The sequence below is a fragment of the Strigops habroptila genome, chromosome 20 (assembly GCF_004027225.2).
Source record: "Strigops habroptila isolate Jane chromosome 20, bStrHab1.2.pri, whole genome shotgun sequence".
NCBI lineage: Eukaryota > Metazoa > Chordata > Aves > Psittaciformes > Psittacidae > Strigops > Strigops habroptila.
In genome coordinates this window covers 2578110-2604628 of record NC_044296.2, presented here as the reverse complement: position 1 = coordinate 2604628, position 26519 = coordinate 2578110, and the positions used below count along the sequence as shown (strand labels likewise).

General features: G+C 49.6%; 1 protein-coding gene across 1 annotated transcript; it reads left to right on the top strand.

The window, feature by feature from the left end:
• Positions 1-512: 512 nt before the first annotated feature.
• Positions 513-22239, top strand: BTBD2 (BTB domain containing 2). The gene is given in 10 exon segments (XM_030509514.1): positions 513-932; positions 935-1100; positions 6428-6547; positions 9884-10040; positions 14015-14120; positions 14882-15079; positions 18101-18293; positions 19969-20056; positions 21098-21244; positions 21943-22239. Coding segments are annotated over 10 exon segments (1743 nt in total). The 5' UTR covers positions 513-526; the 3' UTR covers positions 22105-22239.
• The last annotated feature ends 4280 nt before the right edge of the window (positions 22240-26519 follow it).

Genomic DNA, 26519 nt, shown 5'->3' with positions numbered 1-26519 from the left:
TCTGGGCCTCCTCTCATGGGAGGGCCACTCATCCCCCAAAACAGCTCCTCGGGGATTGCTCCCCTTGTCCCCCGCCCCCTTATTGCTCCTAGGGGATGGCTCCTTTATCCCCCCAAACTGCCCCTCAGGGATCGCCCATCATCCTCCTCAGGGTCTGTCTCCTCAGGGATCGCCCATCGTCCTCCTCAGGGTCTGCCCCCTCATGCTCCTCAGCGCTGGCTCCTGTTTCCTTAGGGATCATCCCCTCCTCACCACCCCTCAGGGATCGACTCTCTTATCCCCCCAAACTGCCCCTCAGGGTCTGTCCCCTAAGGGATCACCCCCTTTTCCTTCCTCCTCAGCGATGACCCCTCATCCCCCTCGCTCCCCACAGCGATCGCCCCGCTCCCCTCATGCCCCGCACCCCGGCGCGGCTCCGCCTGCTCCCGCCACCGCCCCACGCCCTCTCTCCGCCCCGCTCCGCCGCCGCCGCCGCCGCCGCCGCTCCCCCCCTGGCCCGGCCGGCGGCGGCGCCGCGCCGTGCCCCATGCGCCGCTGCTGCCCGGCTCTCTGCATCAGCACCAGCGCCGGCAGCCGCCCAGCCGCCGCCATAGCCATCGCCGCCCCGCTCCCGCCCGCCGCCGCCGTGTCCCGCCCGCCGCTGCTGGTGCTGGTGCTGCTGCAGCGCCGCCCCGCGCCGCCCGCTCCTGCGCCTCCGCCGCACAAGATGGCGGCCGGTGGCAGCGGCGGGGGCCCCGGGGGCCTTTCCTCCTCCTGCCCGCCGCCGCCGCCGCCGCCGGGCAACGGTGCTGCCGCCGCCGCCGCCTGCACCAACGGCGCCCCCGCGTCGCCTCCCGGCCTCACCTACAACCAGTGCGGCGCTGCCAACCCGGCGGCGAGCGGCGGAGGCGCGGGGGGCCCGGCGGCGGCGGGGGCGGCGGGGGCCGGCGGGGGGCGGGCGGGCCCGGTGGGGCGCTGCAGCGGGAGCCGGTCTATAACTGGCAGGCGACGAAGCCGACGGTGCAGGAGCGCTTCGCCTTCCTCTTCAACAACGAGGTGCTCAGCGACGTGCACTTCCTGGTGGGGAAGGGCCGCGGCTCGCAGCGCATCCCGGCGCACAGGTGGGCCGCGGAGGAGACCCGCGGGCGGCGACCCGGTGCGGGCCGCGGAGGGGGACCAGGGTCCGTGGCGGCCTGGGCAGGCCGTGGGGTGGCGCGTAGGCCGTGCTGGGGCCCTGCGAGGTGGTCGGGGGGTCCAGGGCCCGGGGGCAGGCCGTGTGCTGGGTGCGGGGTGGTGGCGTGGTGCGGCGGGGGGTGCGGGGTTCGGGCTGCTGGGCTCCCTCGGGGAAGGGGATCGGGTAACTTCACCCGCGTTTTATCCGCCGAGCGCCGGGGGATGCAGCCTCAGCGAGGCCCAGGTCTCCTCGGACCCCACGGCGGGATGGAGGGAGCCGGGCTGCTGCGAGTCCGGAGCTGGGACCCCCCGGATTGCTCCTGCACATGCCGGGAGGTGTGTCTGCCCCGCGGCGTGGTCACCTCCTCGTGGTCAGTCACCCCGTCACCAGTCACCGTCACCTCAAATCTCTCCCAGCCCTCGGGTCATCGTGGTGTTCCTCCGCACGGTTACCAGCCCAGGTGATGGGTCTGGCTTTGGGCTGGGAGTATTTTCCCTGAAGGGTAGGTGCGACGGAAAGTGCAGCGGGAAAAACCCAAATTACCGGATCTCACTTGGAAGCAACCCTTGGTTTGGTGGGTAGTGAAGGAGAGGAGGAATAGTCTCCAAGACGGCATGATTTCTGCCGACAGAAATAGGGATTGGTGAGAGTGTTGGGAGTGCAAAGAGCAATAATCTGAGAAACCAAATTCCTGCCACAACGTTTTCTTTTAAAAATAACCTTTCTTGAGTCTTTTCTCTATATCTTGGGGGGTAATCCCCTCCTTAAAACAGACACCACAATTCTGGAAGAGCTGTATTGAGAATGACATCTGGGCATGAGGTAACCAGTCGAGCTTGATGTTGAAGGCCGAGCTGCCATTTAAGAGTTTGCAGCCCTGAGCTGCTCACTGGCTGAGAAGCTGGGATTGCTTCCACCCGGATAACGCAAAACCCATGTGGCCTGTGGATGTTTGGCTGCTTCTCGGGGCAGCTTTGGTGAATTGGTGCATGCCAGTCACACCCCACGGCTCCGGGAAGTGCCTCCCGGGCTGCTCGGCTCTGCCAACAGCAAATGCCAGAGCCTTGTGCTCAAAGCCAGGACCTGCTGTAACTGGGGGAAGGCTTGTTGATGTGCTTAGAACTGGTGCTTGGCAAAGGGAGCCTTGCTCCAAACTGCTTCAGACTATTGCTTTTCTCGTAAGTGCCTGCGTTCCTGGAAGTTTCCCCTTCAGATTTCCCTTTTTCTCTTGCTTTCCAATCAAAACTCTTGTTTTAGGCTGGTCTGAGTACTTAGGGTGTTAGTTCTGCTATTTTATAATTTGAAGCTTATTCGAGTAAGCTTGCTTCTGTGCTGAGAACTAGGCTTGCTAGGTGGAGGTGGGGAGGGGCAATATTCAGCCCAGAAATAAATGGAAAAGAAATGAAGCTTTTTGACAAAAAAAAAAGGGGGGGGGGAGGGGGAGGCAAGAAAAAAAGGTCCAAAGTGAAATGCTGCTTAATTGCTTTGAAATCCATCTGTGCTTTGAGTGGTAAAGAGAGATGTTGTGACATCCCACTTACAGATTATATAGACTTTAGTAAAACTTGCCCAGTTGATATTACAGTTGGGATACCCCAATGATTCATGAAGTACACTGGTTATTTCAGAAACAGAGAGCTTAAAATAAAACCACCCAGACCCCTTCTGTGCTCAGCTCTCCTGCAGCAGCCTGACAGCACAAGGTATTTTGCACTGGAATTGGTTGGATGGGGCTTGGAGCAACCTGTTCTAGTGGAAGGTATCCCTGCCTGTGGCCAGGGGTTGAAACTGGATGAGCTTTAAGGTCCCTTCACCCCAAACCAGTCTGGGATTCTATGATTTGTGGCAGGTGATCACAGATGTCCACACATTGTGGTGGGAGCGCGTAGAGAAGGTTTCTGAGTGTGTCAGAGCTGTAGGTTCAGGTGGGTTTCTAAGAGTGACAAGCTCAGCTGTTCACATAAAGCTGTAGAAGCAGCACTAGATAACTCACATAGCAACTAAGAGCACTCATTTCCTGTGTGTGAAAGCCCTGTTTGTAGATAAATGGTGTAAGTCGCCGTGCTGGGTTCAACTGAAGGTTCATTTATGCAAGCATCGGTCCTGTGAAGCATCTGAAGCCCTGAGCTCAGATGTTTTCCACCTTCAGGAGGCTCCAGACCCTGTGGAAGTTGCTTGCCTACCCTGGAGCAAACTCAGTCTCTGGGCCTTGAGTTAATTCCTTCTTGCTGCTGAATCAGCCATAGAGATGGAACAGCCTTAAGGGGTTTTTTTGCTGTCAAGGCTGGACTGAGCAGGCTGCCTCAGTGCAAATATGGCCAAGGTCAACGTGTCGATTAGGCTAAACATGAGGGAAGTTTGGGTTTTGTTTTGTCTTTTTCCAGATCTGCTTCATTGAGAACAACATGAAAGATTAGAAACATCTAAACCTCATCAACCAGGAGCTGCATGGTTGTGATAATGAAGCTTGTTAATTGGCCAGATAACATGGCCCAGAAGGGAACAGGGGAAGTGTGTGGTGATGTATCCCTATGTATACTCCAGCCTGGAAGATCTGCAGCTTGGGCACGGTCTGAATAGGTTTTTTGCTGCTGTTTCCATGTGTCTCTTCTGAGCTCATCCTGTCTTTTCTTGGATGCGTACTGCTTGGCAGTACCTCCAGTGTTGTGTGCTGAGGTGTCCCACTGCACAGCTCCTGCAGCTGCGTGTGAAGGGCTTCTCCTGGGAGTTTTGAACCTGCCTCCTGCTCGTTTCACCTGGTATCTCTCGTCCTTGTGCTGGAAGGATGCAGCCAGTAAACGATCATCATTCATTAGTTTCTCATCACCTATAGTTTCACTAAGCTCCAGAACATCACGTGTTGCTCTATTCCTGTGCCAGCTCTTCTGGAACAGATATTTTAAGGTTTCTCCACAATGGAGCAGATGGAGAAGGAAGGTGGCATGCAGCAGGGGGATAATTATGGTTCTGGAGTGGTTTATTTTATTATTAATACATCTTTGTGCCTAGAAAGGGAGCAGGACTGTTGGGTATACAGATTAAACTGGGTAACAGATGGAGGTGCCAAGGTGAACAAGGAAGCAGTGAAAACTGGTGGGTAGGAAGCTATAAGTAGCAGAATAAAAGACGTTTTCTTGCTGGCCTTCAAAAGCCTTGAGGTCAACTTTGGGTCCTCGTGAAGACAAATCAAATTATTAACCTTATGGTAGTTTCTGTGACTCTTACTGCTGAAAACGTTGATTTTTGAAAGATTTAAGAAGACACCATGAAGAGAGAGGGATTTTTGTACATCGTGTTCCTTTAACGGTTTAAGGGAACTTAAAATTTGGAGTCCTATGCATCTCTCTGGCACCTCCTGGGATCCCTTTAGGGCTCAACAGTTTAAACAAAGTGAGACTGACTTGTCCTCGAGTGAAATGGAAGCAAAAACTGGAGAGGTTTTTAAAATGAATGCCCTTTTCAAACAGTTTCTGAAAGCTGCTCATCGAGGCTGTACACTGTGCTGGCTGTTAGAAGGGAAAATTCAGAGTGCAATTAATATATGTTAATTTTTCGTAGCAAACAGTGCCTGTGATTGTCTCACCACCATCGCTGCTCCTGTAGGAACAAGGATTTTTGTTTCAGCTGGCAATTCTAGTATTGTGAAGAAGGTTTTTTTATTTGTTCTGGACATTTTTGTGCAGAACTCTTCGATAGAAATATGCATGTGTGTATTTTCTGTAACCGCTGGGGTTTGTCCCTCGCTCTCTTAACCCATCAGAAACAATAGAACCCAGCTTGTCAGCCAGTCTGTCACAGCAAACAGGCCTGGCATGTCCATGGTGCTTTGCTGCATTGTGTCCATGAAAGGCCTCCTCTGGATGGGAGGGGAGTGAAAAGTAAGAAAATGAAGAATTTTGTTGAAAAGGGAAAAAAAAAAAGGCTCCTGTGTAGTTTCCTACCGCAGCAAAACCAAACTGAAATTCCCCTTCAGTGATGGGCTTTCCTTCGGGTCCAGTTGGAGGTTTCTGTCTTGTGCCTCTGTCCTGGACAGTTTTTTTCCCTGCAGTTCTTGATGCTTCTCTATTGAAGTCAAACTGCTGCAGGGAGAGCCCCTGAATTTTCCAGCTTCTTCCTTTTTATACTTGGTTGGAGAAGTGGTTGCAGTAATCGCTTTGGTGGCCTCATCTCTGCTGGCCCACACTGCTGAGCTGTGACTTTTGTGGCCTGTCGTGTCCTGAACTTCATGGAGCTGCTTGATTGTAGACACCAGAAACAAGGTGGCTTTATTGGGAAAAACTTGCCTCTGCATTTTCAAACAGTGAAAGTTCTCCAAATGGCTTTACTAAGTCAGAAGGCAGGTACAGCAGCTTAAATATACATAGGCCTCTCAGCAGCCTGGTCTGTGCTTGTGCTGCTCCTAAAATAGGAGTTGGTGTTTATCATCAGCAAGGGAAATAATATCCCAGTGCTCCGATGTAAACAAGATTATTTTCGATCTCAGACCTGGTTTGTGGGAATTCTTGCTTCCTATTCCTGTAGGGCTGATAACATGCCTCTTGATAGTTACCACCCAAACTCACAGCAGGGTTGGTGTGTATGCGACGGTGTTAGTTTAGTTTGTGTGAGGTTTTCTCTGCCTTCTAGGCTCAGCCCGAAGCAGGTTTTGCATGGAAGCAGAGAGCAGAGTGCCTGGGGAAGGCAGCTCCTGTGCTGGGTACTGCAGGAGGTGCTGGTGTCCACAGCTCCCAGTGCCATTGGCATGGTTTGAGAGCTTGCTCTGCTGTCACCAAGGATGTCTTCCTTATCTGGGGAGAAGGGAGAGGGATGGGTAGTGTGTAGTGACAAATTTTCCATCAGTGGTTTCAGTATGTGACTGTGGGGAATTGCACCAAGACTTGGGCTCTGTTCACTGGAAGAACTTGAATTCCTTAACTTCAACACGTTTCTTAGGTTCTCAACCTCCTGAATGGTCCGTAGGCTCCTAGAGGGACTCTGCAAAGCAGCCACGCGTATTGTGTTCCGTGACGCACAAACTCCTGTCTTTGGGGAGCCATTCCTGTGCTGTATGCACGGACAGGGCTCAGAATGAAGTTGCAGCTTTGGTATTCTTGCAGCAAGGGAACAGAAACCCTGACACTCCCTTCTGTTGCAAAACATCTTTGCTTTAACGCTAGGAACGATTTGCTTTCCCTGAAGGTGGCCTTGGGGAATAGTAACCAGCCTGGGATTTTTGGGGGGAAGTGGATATGATTTAACATAAGGTGTTTTTCCTTGTTTGTTTTTTGGTGATAGGTTTGTGCTGGCTGTGGGCAGCGCAGTCTTCGATGCGATGTTTAATGGTGGAATGGCCACAACTTCTACAGAGATTGAGCTGCCTGACGTGGAGCCTGCTGCCTTCCTCGCTCTGCTGAAGTAAGCTTCTAACACCCAGTATAACTGGAATGAACAGATTTACCGTAGAAAAAGGCGTTTTTAATGAAAGCAGTGATCTCTTTTGTAGAGTGGTGAGCGTTAAGTTTCCAGATAAAATCCCTCTTTGTTGACCTGCTCTAGGGTGTTTAAATGCTGCTGTTAAATCCCTCTTTTCCTGGGTACTCTAGACTGAGTAGCTGCTGCACACAAATATCTGACTTGCTCCATAGTTTGGCCTAGCAATAGTTAAATGAATATGTCCTCCTGCCCCTGATCTGCAGTATGGAAAAACTAAACTATAAGTATATAATCGTGTAAATATTTAGTTGTATATAGTTGCACCATGCAGATGCAGCAACAGGGAGGTGTTCTGGTTAGCAGCTGGAGTAAGTGCACATGCTGGCCCTTGTAGTTAAGTTGATGCTCACCTTTTCAGACATTGTCTCATAAACTCTCCTTCATGAATTGGTTTGACGTGATCCAAATGCTATTTGAGAGAAGTGGGGAAAAGTATTCCTCTTAAAACTCTTAAGTTACAAATACTTGGAGCTCATTTAGGTTATGGGCAAATGAGCAAGTTATAAGAGGTAAGCAAGCGCATGGAATCGGTGTCAGCCATTCTGTGTGGTACCTCCCCTTATGTGTGTTTTACTCCTCTTTTGAAGAGCTGGTTTTGAATTTACATTTACAGCATGTTTTGTAAGCCCTTGTGCTGGGGGCAGGAGGAGGAAAGGGCCATAACATCCTATTCACCGATTTCTTTAGGCTCTGCTGGTGCTCTATAACACCCCACAGCGATCCTGAATGTGTGCTGAAAAGTCATTGTCCCCTTTCTATAGGATTTCTGTAACCTATTTCCAGGGGTTTCCAGTCCTGTGCTCTTGACATGTTCCCCACTCGCTTCCTCTTGGGAGCACTGACTATATATAGCTTCGGCACGCTTTTGCTTTACCTTCAAAAAGTGCTTTGGTCATGACCGTGCTATCTTAGAAGATGTAAAAATTGATCTTCTCTAGAATGAAAGGCCAGAAATAATAGGGAGCCCCCTCCTCTTTGGCTCATTTTAAACCAGACGCCAGCACTTGGGGAATCCCTGTAGTTGGTATCTGACTCTCTACCAGCCAGGTAGATCTCTGGAGTGCACAGTTAGCATCTATCTTAAAAACTTACTTAGATTAAAATACTGAGTGAATTTGAGACAAAGTCATGGTGTTTCCCTGCCAGTGCTGAGTTTTCAGCACTTGGATAAACAGTGTGATCTTGGAAGAGATCTGTTTTACATCCTGAAGCACCTGAGAAGACTAAAATAGTGAATTTAGGTGGATTTCAACAGAAACGTTTCTATTTTGTACAAGAGAAGCTATGTGTGGATTATCACAGTGTCTCTAAAGCTTGCAGTCATGCAAGTAGTCGTGCTGCAGTAGCTCTGCACATGGTCCAGTGATATATTGGATGCTTAAATCTGGAATCAAACTGTCACTTTTAAAATGCTTAAAGCTTAAATGTGCCAAAGGAAGTTTGGGTGCTGCATTCCAATAGGAAGCATACCAAGTACATGGTATGAACTTTTCCCAGAGTAAAAACAGTCCCACTGGTCTGAAGTGGCAGCTGATCCTTACATATGTCTCTGGACTTGGTCCAAGCCATGGCCTAATGCTGTAGGATCAGGAGCTCATCAAGGGACAAAGTGCCCATCCTGAGTGTTCAGCAGAAGGTCCCTTCTGGGCACTAGATTGTCATTGTGTTTGTGGGCTTTAACAGGTCTGCTGAAATTGTGCAAGAGATGCTTTTTTGTTGTTCTTATTTTCATAAGCCAAAGAATATTTTTGATTGCCTGGGGTTATAAGCTAAGTCTTCTTTTAAATTGTTACTGCATTTTTCCACAGTTTGAGCCTCTCCTGTTGTCCCTCAGCACACGCTGTTTGGACTGTTGTAGAAATCAACACTAACATAGTCACTGCAGTAAATAAAGTGGTTGTTTTACAGCAACTGTGTCCTTTTAATCTTGTAATAAACAGGATTACTTGGTGAAAATAGGACTGGTGAAGGGATGTGTGCAAAATACATTCACGAGCCTGTGGCTTGATGTTGTTCTTAAGAGATGCTCTAGAGCAGCACAAAAGCTGCTTTCAGCAGCAGTGAGAGTGCTTCCCTGCCTCTGAATCCCCCTGCTTATGCTTCCCTGAATTGCATCCTGGCCATCTCTAGCTAGAGGACCAGGAACTCTAGTGCTCTGCAGCAAGTTCCTCCAGACAGGGACACTGCCTGGCATCCCCCTGGAAGAGCCCTTCTGCTGCCTGAAGGCTCCAGGAACAGCAGCTACGCAACGTGTTGCTGTGCCCCCTTCAGAGGAAGCCAGGAGGAGAAACTGCAGGTGTTTCCAAAATATCCCATGAAATAGGAGTGCCAAGCACAGCTAACACACTCAATATTAGGCCTCTGTGCTTCCTGCCTTTCAGATCCTGCTTGGCAAATGCTTGACCGGTTAGAGGAAAAACAGTAAACAAAAACTCTACATGGGATCAGGACTGACATCAAGTGTGTAACTGCTTTTACTGATCTCAGCCTGTCAGGTCCTGTTGTCTCATCAGCATGCTGGGGTATGAAGAGGCTTGCTCAGGCTTCCTATGAAGACCTTTGTTTTTCCATGCAGTATGAATGTACTTTCTTGTTTTGGCCTAACGTTGAAGGCTGATGTTTTGCTTGCAGCGTGGCAGTCCTAGTGTTGCATTGCAATTCACTCTTGCTTTATGCTGAAGTTAGATGGTGTGCTGTACTTGAACATCTGTATAATGAAATGGAACAGCTCACTATAAAGTGAGGAGATGAGAAAGTGGGGTATGGCGAAAACACCTCATTGGCAGTGAATGTATGTTTGGGTGCTTCTGATCACTGTTGAATTAGTATGTAAACCAGCTTCTCTCATGAAGCAGGCAGGATTGAATTTTTGTCCTTGTTTAGTCTAAATGAACAGCCAAACCCATTAATTTTAGGGGGTATGCTTGGCCAGAGGCTCTTCTGGCTTAGCCTGAGTGGCAGGCTAAGCAGCTCGCTGGCTGTGGGATGCCGGGCAGTTCAAGGTGCTTCAGCAGATATCCCAGCTATTCATTCATTGAAAGTTACACTGGAAAGAGTGTTTATTTAAAACAAACAGAAAGCTTCTCCTTGGTAAACCAGAGTCAGTGGAAAGGCTGTGAGAACACTTCCATCTCTCAAGTATAGGAAACGGGGTCAGGATGATGGGCAGAAGCACAAACATGTTGTTTATGAATTGCAAGGCGGTTTTACCCTGTTATCTTGGCTTCACCAGCGCAATGTTTGTTTGAATGTTTTCAGATTTCTTTATTCAGACGAAGTTCAGATTGGACCAGAGACTGTTATGACAACGCTTTATACAGCTAAAAAATATGCAGTTCCAGCCCTTGAAGCTCACTGTGTGGAGTTCCTTAAAAAAAACCTCCGAGCAGACAACGCGTTTATGCTGTTAACACAGGTGAGTGGTGAGTCCCTTGAGCAAGGTCCATCCCAATAAGAAAACAGAACTTTCGTAAGTGTTACGGAGATGATAATTCAAAATGAAGCAGTTCTCTGTCATTCTGAATTCTTCCTTACAGGATTCCAGTGCTGATGAGTAGGTTCTTACAAAGAACAATAAAATACAGCAAATGCTGCTGCTGTTTCAGATCTGCTTTCTGTTTTGGTGTGGCAGGCAATTCCTTCCAGAGTGTGAGCTGGGGAAGAAATTAACAGAGTGGAAAACTTTCATCTGCCAAGAAGAAAAGTGGAATGAGAGGATTTTCATGTGTTCAGATTCAGGACTGGTGTGATAAGCTTTCTCTGTACAAAGCTTGCTGCATCTAGCTGGTCAGACAGTCTTAAAGGGCTTTTTTGCAATAGTTTCCTTGAAATGGGGGTGAAAGAAAACGAACTTCGTGAATGCTTCAGTTTATTTTCCTAGGAGGGGAACAAAGTGATTTGTTCCTCAGTCTCTTCCAGCTCACTCTTCTCCATACTGAAGGCATGCAGACCTGGAGTTTCAGTGCAGCTGTGTTTTTTGACTCTTTATGTGGCCAGTTCCGCATCCTTGTGCCCCTCTGATCCAGTCTGAGTGCTGGTGGACGACTCCATCTTCTATTTGACTCCTTTAAGAAGCAAACCAGATGCCAGTGTTTACAACTTCTTATTTTGGAGAAGATCAGACTTCGCATGCAGGTTGATTACATTAGCATCATTTCCTGCCCATTTCCAAACCCCTCTTTTCTTTCTGATCCCTGCCACCCTCTCTGCTGGCAGCTGATGACATACCACAGTGCTGTCACCGGTGTGTTGCAGTGCTTTAGCATTGCCAGGGACACCCTGTTCTGGGTGGTGTAGGAACAAGAAGCAAATAGGCATTGTGTGTGTGGGTTTCATTCCTTTAGGAAATAGGGACTAGCTCTGGAGGATCCACCAGCTCAGGAAAGCCGCTCTGATTTCTGATGTTAAACCTTGCAGAGGAGTTTTCACAGCTGCCCTGACTTGGGAACCAGGGCACTCAGGTGGTCCGTCTCTGAAGGGGTGTCTTGCCTGGCCCAGCATATGTGTCTGATGGCTTTTATCCTCCTTGTACAAGCATCTTTCAGGCTCTGACCATAGTTACTGCATCAGTGACAGTGTCTCACAGAAGTTGAAGCAGTGTTGGCCTGAAGCAGTTGCTGCTGAGCTCTTTGCTTGGTTGCTGTGATTAGGCTGGGATTTTATTTGACTTTAAATATTAGGATCAAGTCCTCAAAGTAGTGCCACGTTACATTGCTCTTGTAAGCACTCTTCACTGCTAGGGTTCAGCTACTGCTGCAAATACAGTGTCCCTCTCTACACATCCTCTTTTTCACTTGGCCCTTTTCCACATGCCATAAACGGGTGAGGCAGCCTCTGAGATGTGGGGGGAACCAAACTGCACTTCCCTGGGAAGATTCAGGACTTAAAGGTTCTTGCTTGGGTGATGATAGCAGTCAAATCTGCACTCCCATCTGATGCGTGGTAGGACAGTTATAGCTCTGGGTTCAGCAGCCTGCAGTCTGAAAGATCAGGAGCTGCTATCCAAGAGCTGAGGAGGGAATGTTTCTCATAGTTTTAAGGAGGCACCTTACACGAGCCATCACCATATGAGGATTAGAGGTGTCAGATTTTGGTGGCATTCTTTATACAGGGATTTTTGCAACCTGAATTGGCACTTTTGGCAAGGTAGCATTTAGGTTTATGGTGGCTTCCTTACAAGTCCCAAGGGTCCTTCTTTGGCAAAAGAGGAAGGTGTCCTAATTTTTCAGATATCAAAACCAAGATACTGCCTGGTATCTAGTGCTCTGTCACCTGCATTGGGACAGCTGAAATGCCGGTTGGGGAAAGGCTTTCCTGGTTCTTTTTGTTTGTGGCTTATCCATTATGATTAATTATCAGTGGTGATTCATATCTGGTTTTTGTTCACTCTTGCAGTGTATCAAGTCTCTAACAGGTTTGAGGCTGGTGTTCTTTGAGAAACGTATCTGTATCTCAATGCCTGCATGAGGCGCCTCACTTCATGGGTCTGTTCTTAAACTGCTCTCGGTTCTGGTCCTTCACTGTGAAAATCAGCCTCTGTTTCTGGCTTTTACTGCAACAAATCGACAAGTACAGTACATTACAGACCTGAGACGCATCTTGTACAAAACATTTACCTTACGGTGATGGACCTAAACCTTTGCGTGTATCATTGCTGAATCCCGCTGGTCCAGCAACTGTGTCATTGACAGCATTTCAAGCAACTGCAAATCTCTGGCAGAAATATCAGTGGCAAATAGCTCTCCTAATTGATTGTGCCTCACAGGGAACCGTGATCCTCTTTCATGCCAGACTTACAAGCACATGTCACTGATCAGCAAAGAAATAATAGCTTGCCTAAAGCTGCTGTGAGGGAGAACTCTGTGGTTATAGTGTAAGTCCTTCACGTGTCAGAAGAGGGCCACTACAGTAATAAAGTCTGAGTTGGGCAGAGCTCTTGGATGACAGATGTAAGGCACTGGCAGTTCTCCAGCCCCAGGAGCTGGTGGTGGCTGCTGAAGCTTCCCTGGTCCCTGAGAAAATGGAGACTTGTTTTGGCTTTCTGCACTTAAAATCATAGAATCACAGAATCAAGTGGGCTGTAAAAGACCTTTAACATCATCAAGTCCAACCTTTACCCCAGCACTGCCAGATCCACCACTAACCCATGTCACCAAGGGCCTCGTCTACGCAGTGTGTGAACACTTGCAGGGCTGGTGACTCCAGCACTGCCCTGGGCAGCCTGTTCCAATGCCTGAGCACCCTCTGGGGAAGGAATTGTTCCTCATCTCCAGTCTAAACCTCCCCTAGTGCAATTTGAGGCCGTTTCCTCTTGTCCTATCGCTTGTTACTTGGGAGACTGACCCCACCTTACTGCCACCTCCTTTCAGATAGTTCTAGAGAGCGAGGTTTCAGTGCCAAAGGTTGGTCTTGCTGAGCTCTGCAGCCCATGAGCAAGGGTGAAGCAGAAGGTGCTCGGCAGTTCTAACCTGCACGAATGACTGAATTCCCAGCTCAAACCACAGTTTTTAAACCTTTTCTGTGGCAGTGAGTCCAAGTCCCAGCGTACTCTTGCACTGTTAGGTGATGTTAAGGCAGTTTTTTCCTAAATAGCAAAACCAAAGATGGCTTATTGGAAATAAGAGATCTTGTTAGTAACTTTCGTGTGTTGCCACCTCATTTCTGCTTATACTAGATGCTGGGCTGGCACCATGTCTTGGTGGTCTATGAGGATATGAAAGTGGTAGTGAAATTGTTATGCGACTGCACTTAAGTTGGGCAGAGGGATTCTGAGCAACTCTCCAAGCTGTGTGCAGGCTTTGTTTGGAATAGTAATGTATTTTGGGGGGAGTTCTGTAAAGTAACTAGATTAGAGTAGCTGTTTCTGTGCAAAACGTGCAAATGCACAGAGCAGGCTGTGTACCCCGTGGGGTTTTGCACATCTCCCTTGGACACAAGCAGTGTGCCTGCTAATACACGAGATCAGTGAGACCATGTTCTTACAGAATAAGCTGTCTCACCATATCCCTAGAGGGAGCATGCCTGGAGTCATTGGGCAAAGCTTTCTTCTAAATATAAAAAATGATGTAGTAAGAACTACCCATGCTCAGCTGACATGGTCAGTATGGAGCTAGAAAGCACTTTAGCTGCCTTAACTGCTGTGATGTTAGAAGAAAGACGTGCCTGAAGACCTGCACAGCTAAACCAGAACTGATGCCAAACACAGCTTTTTCTAGTGTTTGCCTTGTCATGCTTAACTGCTTGTGAAAGAGGGCTGCAGGCCGGTGAATTCCTGAAGCAGTCAGGCATGGTATTGCTAATGAAGACAGGCTCTGGGAGAGAAGGGGGGGTCTTTGCTTTGTGTAAATTTTAAAATACTTTTTGTGTTAACGACTGCTTCTTCATTACTAGGCAAGACTCTTTGATGAGCCTCAGCTGGCCAGCCTTTGCCTAGAGAATATAGACAAGAACACATCAGATGCCATCAATGCGGAGGGGTTTACAGACATCGATCTGGGTAAACTTTTCTCCCTCCTCCCTTTGCATGCTTTCCTCTGAAGTTATTACAGGTTAATACTTGGCGCTTCTCTTTTGTGGCTTTGCTGTTCTGGAGCAATCTGTTGAACGAACAGTCTCTGGCACTAAGTGGCTCAAGACAAGGCATTTGCAAAAGAGCATGCTGGCTTGCAGAAATATCCTGGGATCTGCTTGCTTTGGTGCAACTTGAGTTTCTGGGCATGATGCAAAGCCCATTTCCTCTGTTGATGTTGGCAGGTTTTGGGTGGGTGTAACTCGCCGCCTTTTGTGGAGTTGGCGTTGCTCCCTGAGTCAGGTTTTGGAGTTAAAAAAGTGTTGTGTTTTTGGAAGCAAGAACTGGTTATTTTAATGATCAGATGCCGTTTCCAGGCTTGCTGGGCACACTTAATAAACGTTAAAATTTAGACTTTAACGTTCTTCTAATGAGATGGACTGTGGACGTAAGGCACGGGTAACCTTCTGGCTTTCATGCTGCTCGCTTCATCCAAATTTGATGTCAAGTAAGTTGCAATTCCATTAACATGCCAATTAAATGAGCACTCTTTGCTGCTCCAGTGAGTTGCTTACGGAATATGCAGATAAATCTTCCTCAGATGCTGCAGGCAGCACTTTTGGGAGATGCTGGTTTTTCAGTCGCTTCTCTTCTACTTACCTGGGTTGTACATAGGGTGCTTCTGGCTAGGTAAAATGGGGTGAGTTGGGGTAGTGCCTAAAGTTGTCACTGTCTGTCCTGCCTTGCAGACACCCTGGTCGCGGTGCTGGAGAGGGATACCCTGGGGATCCGGGAGGTTCGTTTGTTTAATGCAGTGGTTCGCTGGTCGGAGGCTGAGTGTCAACGGCAGCAGCTTCAGGTGATTCCAGAGAACAAGCGGAAAGTTCTGGGCAAAGCACTTTCTCTTATCCGCTTCCCACTGATGACTATTGAGGAGTTTGCAGCAGGTAACTGAACAAAGAAAGGTGTTTCTGGCAACCCTGGTCTTTGCTTTCTCTGAGCTACAGAGAGTCAAATATATGAAAATGGATTTTCTCTGTGTGTCCTGAAATAATTTGAGATTATCCCCATTCCCACTGATCCACAAAATCTGCTGTGTAGATGCTGTTTTTATCCATGCTCATTAACTCTTGTTTTAAAGACTGTGGTGCTCCATCAACTAGCAGCAAGTTGGGTCATAGCTGGCTTTGTACTCACTGTGTGTTTAGATGGTTACTTTCTCATTCATCCCAGAGCAAAGATCTAAATGCATTCAGGTGCTTTCCCTTCTAACCATTCCAAGCATTTAAACTATACAAAGCTGCTGGAGTTGCAAATAATTGGTGTTGGTTGTAGCATGCTCCCAAAAAGAAAGGAGGATGTTTCTCCCCATCCTCTCTCTGCTGCCACCTGTAGTCCAGTGGTGGGTTGGCCTTGTCTTGCTGCTGCTGTTCAGAGAAGACCCCATAACAGAAAAAACTTCCAAAATGTTCTTTGAGCTGAAGGGCTGGCATTGTTTAGTGTGCCTCTGAAAGCAGTATTCAAGTTTATGTTAAGATCTTGGTCTACAAAGGTGTCTGAATCATTTCACAGTTTTGACTAAAGATGTTTTGTTTTCATTGCCTCTTGTTTCTGACTTCATACTCTGGTGATTCTTCAGTGACTGAAAACTCGCAATTGGCTTAGTTTTCATCCTGAAAGACACTGTGGAGCCATTTTCAAAACTGAAACTTGTTTTAGGCTGCAGTTATGTGCACAGAGGAGCGAAAAGGGTCAGTGACACCCCTTCCTTTGCAAATCAGTTCTCAAGGCAGAGATGGCTTCAGCTTATCTCTGTCTATGAACGAGAAACACAGAACGGTTTGTGTCAGAAGGGACCTTAAAGCTCATCCAGCTCCAACCCCCTGCCACGGGCAGGGACACCTTCCACTAGAGCAGGTTGCTCCAAGCCCCTGTGTCCAACCTGGCCTTGAACACTGCCAGGGATGGGGCAGCCACAGCTTCTCTGGGCACCCTGTGCCAGCGCCTCAGCACCCTCACAGGGAAGAGCTTCGGCCTCAGAGCTCATCTCAATCTCCCCTCTGGCAGGTTAAAGCCGTTCCCCTTGTCCTGTCCCTACAGGCCCTTATAAGGACCCTCTCCAGTTAATAGACGTATTCCAAGATGGAGAGGGATAGTAAATCTGTGCTTACAACTTGGTACCCACTTTCTGTTTTGCCTGTCACAGCTGCAGTGTGGTCTGAGGGGTGCGAATCTCTTCAGAAGTGGCTGCTCAGGGAGGCAGAGATCCCTTCACCTGAACTGGGTCACTTCCCTTTGTGCTGGCACTGGGTGAAAACATGGCACACTGTTCCTCAGTGTGTGTTGTGCCACACAACAGTGCCACAGCAGATCGCAGGCTTACGACCCACCTTGATGGGAGAGAGCCTTCTCCTTCTAGGTGGTGTTACAGCCACTGGAGTAGTCTGTGTATACCAAGCTTTGCACTTGTCTGTAGATCCTGTTTCTTTCAACTATTCCATTCATCTTCCATTTCAACTGCTCTTGTACCATTCTATCTTACTGGGAGGAACTTGTTAATTTTGGCACATTTGTGTTGAAACCTTTGAGCTGCCCCTCCCCATGCTGTCAGTTCAGCTTGGATCTTTGGTTAGTCCTGCTTTGAGAGAAACTCCTACGTTTTCTCTGCTTTAACCTAAAAAGATGAGCAAAAGAAACCCCAAACCTGCGAGGCTGCGCTGGTCAGCTCTTCCTTAAACAAGGCACTACCTTGGAATTGCTTCAGCTTTGTCCTTTTTCTGAGTGACTCTGAAAAAGAAAAGGATTTTTACAGGCAGTGGTTTCACCAGTTCATTGTGTAGTCTGGTATTGAACATGGAGTTTTGCATGAAGATGTTTTAACTGGCAAATATGTCACTCCCTTCCCTCAGAGCAAGTAATTTGAAACATTTGAGAATTGAATTGCAGCAACACAGGATGAGTTTAGACATGATCAGTGATGGCTCATTTTTGCTGAGCAAGTATCCATAAGCTCATTTATCTGTTAACAGTCGACTTCCTTAAATTCTTTCATCTCTACCTATTGCAGCCTTGGGCCACATTATGTCTGCATAACATGTGCTGAAAGTAACGTTTTGGACCAACCAGTAGCCAGGCATTGGCTTCCCACATTAAAGAGCACTTAATGCTATTGTTTCTCCAGTATGCAGTAGTTTCTGCTAAAAGCCTCTTGCAAATTGAGGTGCAGAGCAGCTTTTGACTCTTCTGCTAAAGACTGATTTTTAGCTGGTTCCACTTCTGAAAGTATTCGAAGTAGTTTCCAAAGCTTGAGTTTAGCATCACTTTGGAAAAAACCATCTGGTTCCTGTAAAAAAGATGAGAATACGTTTCAATTCTTGCTGAAGTCACTAGCATTTTTCCTTAGATTCTGCAATAAGGATATTAGAAAACCTAAATCAACACAAAGCAGGGTTTAAATGCCCAAGGGAAGGAGGGAATCAAAGCAGGGTGTGAGCTGAACCACCTTTGTCTTGACTGAAAAACACTTGATGATGACATTCCCTCCCACTTCCCCTCATGGGCTTTCATGATGTCTTACAGTAATGTTATAAAACCAGTGTAGATGTATGAAAATCCCTGTCTCACCAGTATTACCATCTCCTGAGGGAGTGGGGGAAGGATTAGCTGCATGGTTTAGGTTTTTAAATCAGTCCTGTTAGTGAAATGCATTTCAGCTCTGCAGAGCTGTGTGTTGAATCTGTTTCATGAACATGCCCCCTGCAGAGACTGCAGCCCGTGACTGGTGTGCACATCAAACTCAGCAGCACGTTTCTGCCTGGGGTTGAACTTCCTGACACACCAGCGAGATCCCGTGTTTGATGCGGGCATGACCCACTCTTAACTGCAAGTCAAGTTTGTCTCTCCGTGTAAATCTCCAAAGGATCCCTTCTAGTTTCTGATGGTGTCACTGCTTTCATGCTCCTCTGCAGGGCCTGCCCAGTCGGGAATCCTCACGGACCGGGAAGTGGTGAGCCTGTTCCTCCACTTCACAGTGAACCCAAAGCCGCGGGTGGAGTTCATCGACCGGCCGCGCTGCTGCCTGCGGGGGAAGGAGTGCAGCATCAGCCGTTTCCAGCAGGTGGAGAGCCGCTGGGGGTACAGTGGGACTAGTGACAGGATAAGGTCAGCTTCTCTGCTCGTTCTGCTGCTGATAGATTCGTGTTTACTGAGCTTTGAGCCTACTTTAGCCCTAAAACCCGCAAGGTTATGTGCTAGACCTTGACTTCCACCATATAAACCCTGGTGTGAACCCTGAAGGGAAAGTGTTGCTGGGCAAAAGCATCACCTGATGCATTAACCTGCATGTGCAGCTGCAGGCTGCCACTTTGCTTCTGTATTGGCAAAGGTTTCCATAAAATGTGGCAGCACAGGCCTCTTTGGGGGTTATTTCTCTCCTTTTCAAGTGGCTTCCTGCAGCTGCATGGGCACATAGTGGTTGGAGTCACCATGCAACTCGTGGCTTCCTTCTGTGCCTGAGTATGTCAACTAACCAGTGCTCCATCAGGTTGTAAGTGTTAACGTGGCTTTTTGAAGCCCCTTAATCTTGCCTATTTGAGGGAAGGATTAGCATAAAATGCTTGCTGTGCCTGCTTTTCTGCTAATATCTAGTTTGTTTAGACCTAAGCTTGTAGAGAAGCAGCAAAGCCCAGTCGTGTTGGCATAGACGTGGAGGTGTGGTGTGGGAAATGGGGGTTTGCAAGCCTCGTGTGGCCCCATGGTTAGAGCAAGACAGGAGGTAACCAGCCTGGGCTATTTCCTGATTCATCTTTGTCTTGGGTGGACGGGGAACTTGCTTTAATACAGTCTTTAAGGTTTATAAGCCTTTTCACCAGTGGTTCTGTTGCACATCAATACAGCTGTTGGTTGGATCTTCTGATCCATTCATCCCCTTATGGGAGATTGTAATTGGAAGAGCTGCTACCTCCAAACAGTTGCTGTTCTCAGCTCTAATGCTCAGAGAGCTTTTGGAGCTTGTACTCGACTCTAAGTTCAACTGCTGTTAGCACCAGGGTCAGTCTTCAGCAAGGCTGGTGTGCAGTGTCAACACTGAATACCTCATGCTGGTTGCAGAGCAGTGGCTTCAGCCTGCTGCAGATGTTTGGTCTTGAAACATGCAGGGCTCAAAGAGTTGGTGGATGGGTGAAGAAATGATGTTGGCTGTTTGGCAGGCACTGAGGCTTTCTGCTACCTGAGAAGATGGAGCTGTAGTGGGGCAGTGGGGTGAATATCCTTCCCCTTGCTGCCTTAGGCAGGAGGGATTCCTGCATTCAGGAGCTATTGAATCTTATTTTCTACTCTTTAATCTTGAGTACAGCTACATGCAGCAAATACTCAGAAGCACATTAACAATTCTCTTCCAGTGCTCACAGTGAAATATGTAATGATACTTCAAATGGTGTTTGCTGTTACCTTGCTGGAAAGCCTGCTGTTCCTGTGAGGGCTCCCTGCTCTGCAGGCACCCTGCCTCTGCCTGCCTGGGAGTTTTGGATGCTGATGTACCACAACCTTGAAATGCTTTCTGAGCCTGCACTGTGGAGTTAGTGGTGGGATTGTGCACCTTTGTATTTTACATGATCAAACAAAATTCTTGCGAGCCCATTAGGACAGTCAAAGTTGAAAGCTTGCAGGTTGTGGTTTCTGGAAAGGGTTTCAGTTACTAGTAAGATTTGCACTTTAAACTGTAGCATGTTTGATTCCATTTTCGATATAAAGTGAGTGAAGATATTCGTGTATCATCCTTGTACAAAAGCAGTACAGGAGTGGCAGTTGGTCTGACTTCCCTGGTCTGTTCCTGCAGGTTCTCTGTAAACAAAAGAATATTTGTAGTTGGGTTTGGATTATACGGATCCATACATGGGCCAACGGATTACCAAGTAAATATACAGGTAATTCTCTCTTCTATGTTAAAAATACTTGCTGCTGGAGGGACTAACTTACACTTTTTAGTGAATATGCAACATCTTAAGTAAGTTAGATGGGCCTGTATTTCTAGCTTGGGTGGCTGGCAGATGTAGCGAGGGCCAGATGGGGCACTGGGGATAAGAGGGATTATTGCTTTCCATGTTACGCAGCCTCCTGTTGCCTGCGTCACTGCAGTATCTCCCCAAGTGCACTTGCTGTCCTTTGAAAATACATCTCTGAGAGCTGTGACACGGGCTGAGAAGAAGCTGTGTGTGTTTTCCCATGCTGAGCAGGCCAGGCCAAGCCTGCCCTGCAGGTGCCGCAGCAGAGTTGGGTGCTGCAGTAGTCCCTGGACTGTCTTTTGGTCTGAGCTGTACAGATGCAGTGGAACAGCTACAATTCAACAAGGGAAGAGAAGAAAGCAATTGCTGTGTCTGTGCTGGGCCTGTGCAGTGCTGACATGCAGCCTCATGTCGTCAGCGTCCTGTTTGGGATGATGGCTAGGACTGAGAGAGACTCAGTTGTCCACAGTCCATCATGATCTTGTTCAAAGACTGGGGCAGCTTATGGAAATCTCGTGTGCCTTGATCTGGATGTGCGCATGTAACCCCAGTCTGGGTCACTGGAGAAGAACCATTCCCAGGAAAGTTATCCCAGCAGAGCAAGGCTGGTGTGTGCTGACATACTGTGCTTGTTTATTTGATAGTCAGGGTCTCATTCTGGTGCCCCTTTGAGCTCCTGGAGGAGAAAGGCAAGTGAAGATCAAAGCACAGAACGTCAGCCTGTAGTCCTCTGACAGGCTTCAGGGTAAGGAGGGATTGCCTTGGGCTGTCTGGGACCCAAGCCCATGGTTGTTCTGTGTGATCACTGAAGGCAGACCTAAGTAATGGCTTAGTGCAGTTGTAGTGGGGCTGGTCAAACTGTTGAGCCCCTCAGATTCGGTCCAGTTCAGGGGCAACACACCTGCACTGGTGCAGGGCAGCATTCAACTAACTGCAGATTAAAAGTTACCACGTGTCTTACAGATCATCCACACTGACAGCAACACGGTGCTGGGGCAGAATGACACAGGGTTCAGCTGTGATGGATCATCAAACACCTTCCGCGTCATGTTCAAGGAGCCTGTTGAGATTCTACCCAACGTCAACTATACAGCGTGTGCTACTCTAAAGGTACCGCACTGGGGTGTGTGGGTCGAAGAGACAAGATGGGAGTAGGTGAGAGCAGGCTCTGTAGTCCAACAGGGCTCTTGCTCTGTGTTTTTCAAGGCCTAACGTGCAAGCTGTGGCTGCCCCATCCCTGGCAGTGTTCAAGGCCAGGTTGGACACAGGGGCTTGGAGCAACCTGCTCTAGTGGAAGGTGTCCCTGCCCATGGCAGCAGGTTGGAACTGGATGAGCTTTAAGGTCCCTTCCAACCCAAACCAGTCTGGGATTCTCAAAGGTCTGCTCTGTGGTCCTTCAGCTGGTGATGCCATGAGCACCTTCACCACCAGCACTCAGAGTTGGTTTTGAACTTGTCTTGCAAGTGTCCAACAATGAACAGGCTACGTTATTGATGAAGGAATTGTTTTTGGTGTTACAGACAAGCTGTCAGTGCTGCAGGTCTGTAATCCAGAGCCTGCCTGCAGCGGCTTAAAGAAGTTGATATTTAACTGTTGAGATCTGGTTAAATGTAGTGTCACATTCTGATAGAGATGAGAACTTTGCTCAACCTTCCTGAGGTGCAAGAGCCAGGCAGAAGAGGGAGGTGCTGAGACCTCCCAAACTGGTTGTTCTGGGCCAGGCTGTGAGGCCAAACCTCCTGGGCTGAGCCTGAGCAGGGTCCTGCGAGCCCTGTCTTGATCTGGTTTCTCTTCTGTGACCATCGCAGGGTCCAGATTCCCACTATGGAACCAAAGGACTGCGCAAAGTGATCCATGAATCACCCACAACGGGAGCCAAGACCTGTTTTACGTTCTGTTACGCGGCTGGGAATAACAACGGCACTTCCGTGGAGGATGGACAAATCCCAGAGATCATCTTCTACACATAGTGCAGCTGCGGAGCTGGCTCTGGACTCCTCTGTTCTCTTCCCCGTGACCTTCCAAACTAAATTTCTGGCTGAGTTTGACCACACCGATTGGAGCCACACTAGCCAAAGGTCTCAGTAAAATCATTTCAAAGCTCATGTTTTGCCTTGTGCTAGTGATTCTGCTGCTATCACGTACCAGACTAACTGGTACACCAGTACCATTTGTAGGTGTCTGTGGCTAGTCATTCTTCACTTTCCTGGTTAATCCTATCTAACAACATGCGTTTTTTGGACTGTAATGAATGTAGATGCTTTTCCACCGGTCAGAAGCATGGAAACGAGTGGCTCTGGTTGTGGTGAGACTTGCTGTGAGGAGATAATCCTGCATAAAGACACACTCGAGGGCTGGGTGGCCCCATCCTCTCCTGCTCGGCCAGCCCGTGCCCAGCGCCTTCCCTCCCGCCAGCCGCCGCACGCAGGAGGTTTTGGGAAGTGGCCTTTTCCCTGAGGCTTCGCTGTTTCAGCACTACATGGTCTTGAGGGAGACCTCAAAACTGGAGAGACTGAGGCGTTCTCGTGCTCCTCTCACTGCTCTGTGACAATCCTTGGCCTTGGTGACGGTGAGTGGAGCTCCTGGAGGAGCAGGGACAGGGCAGGGGCTTGGCCCTGCCCTGGGTGCAGGCTGGGGCCTGGGGGTGCTGCCTCCAAGCTCCACAGCGCGTTCCAAACAAGGGGTGATCCTCTGACACCCCAGGCAGGGTTCAAGGTGCCCACAGTAGTTGTCACCGTGCTGAGACCTTTGCAGATAGTGCCGGGTTTGTTGGTTGGAGCAGGGGAGCTGCCTGCCCTGCCCCTGTTCCTGTGATTGCTGCTGCTCTCATGCACGTTTCAATGCAGTTTCTCTCTGTTCTGAGCATTGCTAAACCTGCCTTGGGCCACGTCAGATGTGCAGTAGGCAGAGAGCCTTGATGTGCAACTGCCCCTTCCCTGATAACACAGCAGATGGACAGGGATTTATGAAGCAGTTTAGGAAGACATTAAGGATTTTCTCTTTGCCTGTGTGTGCTTGCACAGCCCAACTGCCTGGACAGGCGCAGCAGGATGGGAGAGTTACAGATGTCGCCTCTCTTTGGGCCCCAGAGCTTGGTCATCTTGAAGATGCCTCTTCTGAGCTGCTGAGGGCTGGTTGCTTTTCCCCACCAGCAGGTACGACCGTGGCTGAGCAGGGAAGTGCTGTCCTGCTGGGAGGGAGGTGGGTGACTTGTCCTTGCCCAGCCTCATGGTCACTGCCCACTGGCGAGCACCACGGGACTATTCCCTCCGCTGCAGAGGAAGCTGTCATCGAAGTGTTGCTTCGCAGCATGGCCGGAGCCTTCCCTAGTCCATGTGGGACTTGCTGCAGGGGTGGTGCTGCCTCAGAGCTGAGGTTCCCCTTCACAAACCTCCCCCCTGGTTCCAGGCACATGCTGGAACGCACCGGGCAGCAGTTACCACTGCATGGAGCTGCTCAAAGCTGAAACCTCATCCTTTGCTGGTGGGGACAGCTCGGTGCCTGCTTGCTCTCTGGGGACATGCCACCTCCTCCTGCTCCCTGCGGTCAGGCTCTGCCCTCAGCCTGTGGCTGCCGGGTATCTCCAGCAGCAATACTGCCAGGAACACCCTGCACCTCCTCACCAGTAGCTAGTAGAGATGTCAATAGTGTGTTACGTTCTCTAGGAAGACGTTGTAAGATGTGTCTGTTGTCGGCCTGCTCGAGGTAGGATGTTTTTGATATGGCCAGTACTAAAAAAGAGAAGAAAACCAGATGGGTCCATGACTGACTTAGTGATTGAACCTGACTCTGTGCAATGCAAACTGTTGTGAGATGGATTCATGGTCCGGGCACGCTCCTTCTGGAGAGGGAAGTGTCTGTCAGGATGCGCAACCCTGCTCCTTTTCCCAGGGGTGGTGGGAACTTCACTGCTGGCACCCGAGAGCTGCGTTGGGGCCTTTTGTACATACGTGGCAATAGTGGGAATCGTTGGAATTTGGCAGCAGCAAAGCTGAGCCCAGGGCTGGGGGGAGCGCAGGGCTCAGGCCTTGCTCTTCCCAGGAAGAGTCAGGTTCTGCTGCAGTTTTGTCGCACAGGTTCTCTTCCCAAATCCATCCTCCTGCCGTCACCCATGAGGTAGGTCTGGTGGCTTAGGCGGGGACGAGTTAAACTGAACTGCACTCGAGCAACTTCTGTTCTTACGGCTTTTACGCAGCTCAATGCAATCCTGGCTTCTGTAGATAGGTGAATGTAATTCAGTGTTGGACATGCTTGTGCCCAGAAGTATGAGACATCCTGTTGTACCACGTCACCTTCCGAGCGGAGCCGGGCCTGTCCCCGCTCCAGTGCTGTATTGATGAATGTATCGACGCTCTCGTTCCGTGTTCACACTCTGCTTTTGGCCAGCTTTGTGATTTGTAAATAGGAAATCAATAAAGACATTCGGGTTGTCTTTACAGGAGTGTCTTTATGATGTGAAGGGAGCCGATGATGTGTCAAAGGAAAGGTGGGGGGGGGGGGGGGGACTGCATCCTTCACCCCCCCACCAAGGCCACGGGGTCCTCGGCTTCCCCTCATGGAGTGGGGGTGAGCCAGGCTCTGGGGAAGTGCTGGGAGAAAGGTTTGGGAAGCCCAAAATCTGGGGAATGGGTTGTTGTGGAGCCTGTTTCTCTGGGGGAGGAGAGCAGGAAGGATCTGAGCAGCAGTTACCCCGTGTGTGGTAGATTTGTCATTTGGTGACTGAATTTCTTTAACCACGATAGAAGTTTTTTGATAACAAAATGTGCCTTTGCAGCCATCAGCGCGCGGCTGCAAGAGCAGGGACCTGCTGGGAGCGAGGGGTGAAGGGCAATGCCCCTGCCAGGACCAGACATGGCAGCTCCCGCCCGGAGCAGGGCTGTGAGGAGCATGTGGTGGAGCAGGGGCGAGGGCAGCGCCCGCACCCCAACAACAAGCAACCACCCACCCCAACAACGCACCGTCCAGCAGCTGCAGACCTGGTGAGAGCCGTGGGGCCGTGTCAGAGCTGCCTGGTGAATGTGCTCCTATGGGAAGTGTCCAGCAGTCTGTGCTGGAGGCTTTGCTGGGAGCACCAGAGTGCTGGGGACAGTGGGACCTTCACCTGGCCCCTCTGAGGTACATTGGTGCTGTGCTCAAGGAGGCTGGAACTGCCTGCCCTGTGCCACCAGCTTCCCAGCTTTGAAATGGGAACATCCACGGGGAGCCATGCGGAGAGCGGGGTTGGGCAGAGAGATGCTGGAGCCCCGACTCCCCCCAGCTGCTTTAGTGCCCATGAAACAAGGGGACCTAACTTCAGCCCTGCGCTGTTCCGCAGCAGGAAAAGGCCCCACGTGGAGCAGGGCTGGGAGCTGGAGCCAGCCCTGGTGGGGCTGAGGAACCCACTGCAGGTCCAGCCTGCCCTGGGAAGGGGGTGCTGGGCCGGTGTCCCCATGCTCAGCGCTGAGCAATGAAGTGCAGAAGCAGGTGTAGGGTTTTAAAGATTTTTTTTTTTTTTTTTTTTCCTTATTTTTTAACCGGTTTTATTAAAAAAAAAAAAAAAAAAAAAAAAAAAAGCCCCTAAATCCTATGGCTTCCAGGAAGCATCAGAGAAACCGAAATGCCGTTTCTGTACACTTTGTCTTAAAGCAGTAACTAAAGTCGCAATGGAACAAACGCCCTCACATACAATCGCAGTGTTGGGGGCTCTTCGCTGCAGGACAGTGAGTCCCGGGGCTGCCCCCCCCGCGGCTCCTCTTCGGCTGCTCCGTCAGGATCCGCTTCCAGGGACAATTTAAGGCGATTTTGAAAACAACTTTGTCTGTCTGTTTGTTTGCCCCATTGGGAAGTGAGGCCAAACGCTGCAAGGGCTGGGGCTGCTCCCCCCTTGCCCTGGGAGAAGCCAAAGCCAGGGTCGATCCCAAATGCAGGAAGAGGGGCCACGGCGCGGTGCCCTCCCCAAGGCGCCCATATACAGCCATGGCCAGGACAGGGTGACCCCAACCCCTGACTTGGGGCCTCCCCCCAAGATGGTCAGTTTGGACAAACATTTTGAAGCAGCCACAGATGGTCCCATTCCCTCCCTCCCCCCCCCACCCCAAAGCCTCAGCACAGCCTCAGCCCCTCTCTTGGGGCAGAACAACAGGGTTTTGGTAAAGAGAAGTGTGCCCTCCCTCCCACCCCCCGCAATGTGCCATGATCAATACACACAACAGCGCACGGGTCCATCACGTGGGGAAGCTGCGGTGCCCTGGGGGTGGCGAGGAACAGGGGGAGCGGGTGTGGGGTGTCCATGTGTGTGTCTGTGTCTCTGTATCTCTGTGAAAGTCGGAAAAACCCCACATTCCCCCAGCCCCAGCGCAGGCAGGACACAGAGACGAAGCCACGGGGCAGCTCCATCCACCCCGAT